Source organism: Sander lucioperca, chromosome 9 (assembly GCF_008315115.2).
Source record: "Sander lucioperca isolate FBNREF2018 chromosome 9, SLUC_FBN_1.2, whole genome shotgun sequence".
In the NCBI taxonomy this organism is placed as follows: Eukaryota; Metazoa; Chordata; class Actinopteri; order Perciformes; family Percidae; genus Sander; species Sander lucioperca.
This window is the reverse complement of record NC_050181.1, coordinates 20,021,743-20,027,742: the sequence shown is the minus strand read 5'-3', so window position 1 is coordinate 20,027,742 and position 6,000 is coordinate 20,021,743. Positions and strand designations below refer to the sequence as shown.

General features: G+C 45.7%; 1 protein-coding gene across 1 annotated transcript in view; it reads left to right on the top strand.

Moving 5' to 3' along the window:
* Window positions 1-6,000, top strand: part of LOC116056358 (PEX5-related protein-like) — a 48,313-nt gene that overhangs the window by 10,873 nt on the left and 31,440 nt on the right. Inside the window, exon 2 of the mRNA XM_036004834.1 lies at window positions 1,784-1,879. Within this exon, the coding sequence (XP_035860727.1) occupies window positions 1,784-1,879 (96 nt within the window). The remainder of the gene's footprint in view (window positions 1-1,783; window positions 1,880-6,000) is intronic.

Genomic DNA, 6,000 nt, shown 5'->3' with positions numbered 1-6,000 from the left:
TAGGATTCGCAAAATTGCGCTGGGTACATTGTATGCACGCTCAAATTAGCTGTGCATTGTGGGTATTTTGTAGTGGACTATATAGTGAATGAAATTAGCTGCTGAGAATTCGAACACCACTACAAACACACTATATAGGGAACTATTTCCGTGACAGGGAACGGTTTCTAACACAGCTACGGTCTGTCTGTATTTTGTCACCACCCGTGTAAGATGCATTCACGAAACTTTACAGGTGTGTAGTTGAGTTTAAAGTGAAGGCCGAGTTCCAAGATGGGTGTAGTCCGAGCCAAAGTCAGAGGGTTATGAATCAGAATTGCATTGGTTTAATAGCCTGACGTGGTCATACTCAGATTCTAGTCAGAATATGAGTCTGAAACCACTCCATTGGGCTGTGATTATGGGGTGAGTTTCAACCGAACCAGGAAAGAAAATGCCTCTGCACTCAACTGGATAGACCTACAACCAATCAGAGCAGCGGATAGACCTACAACCAATCAGAGCAACAGATAGACCTATAACCAATCACAGCAACAGAGTATGTGACGTATGTAGAGCACACTACTGAACTTACATGTATCAGTTCACACAGTAGCTGTATGCAACTGATTACATTTTTGTCGAATCCCGTAGGAAGGACGGGAAAAACATCTTTCCGATCGACAAATGCCGTGATCGCGGTTCTCTGTTCCTCTTTTAAAATGAATGTGCTGTCGATATCGTCTATAACAGACACAATAGCAGAATCTACACATCTCAGTTCTCCAGCGGCAGACGTCTTTGTTGTAAACGAAGTGAACTCAAGCGCTCTTTGGTGACGTGGTTGATTACTGTTGATCATCTGCCCGCCCCCTGACAATTTGATTGGTCTGAACAGCTCTGGTTGGAGCATAGTTGCTCCACAACGGATCAAGTCCAGACCGAACTTTGCAACCTCAAATGTTGTGGGCGGGGCTAAGGTCGGCTGGCGTCCAGGCTACATCAACACAACAACAGACACAGAATTTCAGAACTTACCAAAGAGAGCTCATTTTCTGTCCGCTCTCTGTAAATAATGAGAAACTAAGGCAATTTTGTCGCTTAAGTTAGAAAATTTCAACTCAGCAAATACCCCAAGGATGCAGATTTCGCATGTTTGATCATTTGCAACGCCACACACACACACACACACACACACACACACACACACACACAGACACACACACACACACAGACACACACACACACACACACACACACACACACACACACACACACAAACACACACACACACACACACACACACACAAACACACTCAGACACACAGACACACACACACACACACACACACACAAACACACAGACACACAGACACACACACACACACACACACACACACACAGACACACACACACACACACAGACACACACACACACACACACACACACACACACACACACACACAAACACACACACACACACACACACACACAAACACACTCAGACACACAGACACACACACACACACACACACACACACACACACAAACACACAGACACACAGACACACACACACACACACACACACACACACACACACACACACACACACACACATACACACCTCGCGGCTAGCGTTTTTTTTTTATCTTAGTGACTTCATCATCATTTCTTTTTCTTTAATAGTTTATGAGGCATTCATCTTTAATACCTGACTTTGACAGAAAAAGGCAGTGATGACTTAGTAAAAGGTTGTGTTTTGTGCGTCTGAATGAATGAACATGTCGCTTTGCCTGTTGTAGGGGAAAGGGGACAGGGTCGTTGCCATGGTGCTGAAGGAGCTTCCTGGTAAAAAGTCAACCTCAGAAGGAAACGCCCTCCTCACCGTGACAACCAAGGTCAGCATGACGACCTCGCTCTGTTCAGAGATCTTTCTTTCTGCTTTCAGCTTGCTTCTGTGCTCGGACCTCAGACCTGCAGCTGCATGTTTCTGCTCTCAGTCTGTAAAAACATAATGCACAAAGCTAGTTTCAAGGCTTCTTCAATACAGCATGGTGCTCATTTAGTAAATTATGGTTTAAAATAGACGATAAAGCAGGCTTTAGGAGCCTGAAGAAAGGGCTCCTATTTTAACGATCTGAGGTCACGGCGTGCAGCGTCTGGTGCAGGTGTGTTTAGGGCGTGTCCAAATCCACTTCTGCTAGTTTGACGGCGGTAAAAAGGGTCCGTGTGCCGGGTGCATGGTTCTAAAGGGTTGTCCTTAGTGTCTTCATTAATCAGAGGTGTGTTTTGGGCGTAACATGCAATCAACCAATCAGAGATCATCTCCCATTCCCTTTAACACTAGAACGGCCATGACGGTCATTTTGACCGTTTTGAAATGTATATGTGTAATAACTTTGCTAAATAAAAAAATACAATCCTGCTGCTGCCTGACTTTTCCTAAAAGAGTCTGTATTTTAATTTAAATTTGTTTTTATATACATTACACAAAAGGCAAAGAAAATACAATCACTTTTACCTATTTCGGCCATACACGGTCATATTGACCGCTCGGATTTTCTCAGTATCGTTTTTAATTTTTCGCGCGGTTGAAGATGCATCTTGGTTGCTTAGTAACTACCATAGTCTCTGTCAGAGAAACGTGACTAGCGGTCTCAAGTAACAAGTGTGGGCATCACCAATGGGCCGAAGGCAAAGCCAGAGTCGGTAACGTAGGCTACTACGGCGTGGAGGCACTCTGTTCTGAATCAGAAGGCAAACACCGGGTGCTCGCTCTGTGAAAGGCGCGGTACACGTAGATGGCTGGTAGCTGTCTACGTGTTCATATAACTTTATACATCCTCGAACTGGCTGGAATCATTACACACATCCTCTCCAAGGAGTGCACCAGCAGTAAAATTGTCCGGAGGAAGTTCATGCAGTAATTGGCAGAGAGCTGAGAGCGGAGTTAATGGAGGAAAAAAGACCAATCCGAGCAGCGCTGACCACCGCAGCAGACGCCAAAACGGAGGCTGTGCCAGTTTAGGTTATAGCTAAATGTTCAAATAAGATACTTTTAATTGTTATTTGGCTATTATGAGTTAAGTTGAATGAATTTCCACACCGTATTTTTCGGGATATGAATGTATGAAATAATTACGGTTTACTATGCCATGATATGAATAATTGAAACACATATTACTACTCAAATGTATAATTAAACTCGTTAAAATGTACATTTCGGTGTTATTACGTTTTTCTAAAGATATCCTAATACATAATACAATATTGCAATTAGGTATTTATCATGAGAGATTATAGAGTTTGGAATCTGGCGGTCAAAATGACCGCTCACGGCAGTTCTAGTAGTTATGGGATTCTGGCACTTCTAGTGTTAAAAGCCAGACACGTTTGGACCTTGGAGCATTGCTGTTATGATGGAGGATTTGCACCGTAATATTTTTATTTGTAATCTTCTGCATGTGTGTGTGCTGCTGTGCGTCCCTGTGTGTGTAACAAGCATAGTGTGCGTGCTGTGCACGAGCCTAGGAGCATTTTACTAATGCTCTGTTAAAATAACAATGAAATGCTGCATTATTGACTTTAGACCAGGTTTTTGTTGGTCAATGGCGTGATCACTTCCCACTGCCTCGAGATAGCAATATCTCCAGAATGCACCTGAACACACCTCCCTGTAAGACCAGCACGCCCAGAATGCACCTGAACACACCTCCCTATAAGACCAGCACGCCCAGAATGCACCTGAACACACCTCCCTGTAAGACCAGCACGCCCAGAATGCACCTGAACACACCTCCCTGTACGACCAGCACGCCCAGAATGCACCTGAACACACCTCCCTATAAGACCAGCACGCCCAGAATGCACCTGAACACACCTCCCTATAAGACCAGCACGCCCAGAATGCACCTGAACACACCTCCCTGTAAGACCAGCACGCCCAGAATGCACCTGAACACACCTCCCTGTAAGACGAGCACACCCAGAATGCACCTGAACACACCTCCCTGTAAGACCAGCACGCCCAGAATGCACCTGAACACACCTCCCTGTAGACCCGCACGCCCAGAAGCCCTGAACACACCTCCCTGTAAGACCAGCGCGCCCCGAATGCACCTGAACACACCTCCCTGTAAGACCAGCACGCCCAGAATGCACCTGAACACACCTCCCTGTAAGACCAGCGCGCCCCGAATGCACCTGAACACACCTCCCTGTAAGACCAGCACGCCCAGAATGCACCTGAACACACCTCCCTGTAAGACCAGCGCGCCCCGAATGCACCTGAACACACCTCCCTGTAAGACCAGCACGCCCAGAATGCACCTGAACACACCTCCCTGTAAGACCATGGGCCACAGATGGGTTCAGGTGCATTTGTTATTTAAACGACGTGGGTGCTGGACGGGAAACTGACAACTGGGTCGAGCTTTGCACTGCTCCGGGTGTGAGATAGGGCCCCCATTTTGATGTTTGAAAGTCTCGAGGTTTTGACATAAATGCAGATATAAATGTAATTTAAAAAAATAATTAATAATTATTGATTTTCAAATATAGCACCTGTCAATACAGAAGGAAATATTCTGGAGCCTATGTTGCCGTCAATACTGCCGATGCTGTCTCTGCTGTAATCGGATCAGAATATATTTATGTTTATGTTTATGGAAACATCCATGTGTCCAGACAAGGCTAGCAGCAGCAGCAGCGCCGCCTCAGACACCTTTCTGGTGTGGGAAGACATAGAAAACGCCACGCTCACGCCACGCTCACGCCACGCAGCCACCACACAGCCAGTGTGCAGGAGGCCTAAAGCTTAGCTAAAGTGTGTAGGGCGAGGCTTCCATGGATGGCAATTCAGTTAAAAAAATAAATAAAAGGACTTTCTCAACTGGTGCATACGCCAAAAAACTTCCTAATCTTCTGGGTTTCCTTCCGTGATCTGCGGCAGAGTCCAGAACTAAAAGAGCAGGGTTCATCAAAAGGTCTTTTGAGATCATCTTTTCTGTTTTAGGTTTTTAATTTGTTCCCAAAAAGCTTTGACTTTGACTGTACAGTCACACACGGTGATGTAGATTCAGGGAGAAATCGCTCCAACAGCGCCTGATTTCAGCTGTCTGGATGTCTTTTAGTGACAGCGGTGCACGCACACAGGATTAAATCCCAACATATTCCAGTTGACATGTGCACGTACCCAGTGCTGTGGATTAGGATTAGACACACACACACACACACACACACACACACACACACACACACACACACACACACACACACAGACACATGTTTGTTTCACTATCTTTGTGGGGACCCGTCATTGACATAATGCATTCCCTAGCCCCTTACCCTAACCTTAACCATCACCACTTAATGCCTAACCTTAACCCTTACCCTCACCCTAACCATAACCTAATTCTAACCCTAATCCTAAAACCAAGTCTTAACCCTCAAACAGACCTTTAACCTTGTGGGGTCCAGCATTTTGGCCCCACAAAGCTGTCGAGACCCTACAAGTATACTGGACTCCCCGGTTTTTGGACCCCACGAATATAGTAAAACAAGCACACACATAGACACACAGACATACACACACACACAGACACACACACACACACACACACACACACACACACACACACACACACACACAGACCAGGCTAGGCTTCTCTGACATACAACAGAAGGTTATTCCAGAGGTATGGTGCTCGATAAGAAAAGGCACGGTGGCCTGCCGATATGTTTTTGACCCCAGGAGTTTCTAAAAGGTTGGTACCCAGGGAGCAGAGTGGTCGTGCGGGGGTATAGGGGTTAATCAGTTCGGCTAGGTATGAGGGTGCAAGGCCATTCAGCGATTTATAGGTTAAAAGGAGGATTTTAAAATCTGTTCTTGCCTGTATGGGTAGCCAGTGGAGTGAGGTTAAGACAAGAGTTGGCTGCTGCATTTTGGACGAGTTGCAAGCTTCTAAGTGAACATGCAGGGAGGCCTGAAAACAGGGCATTGCAGTAGTCCTTCCAGAAG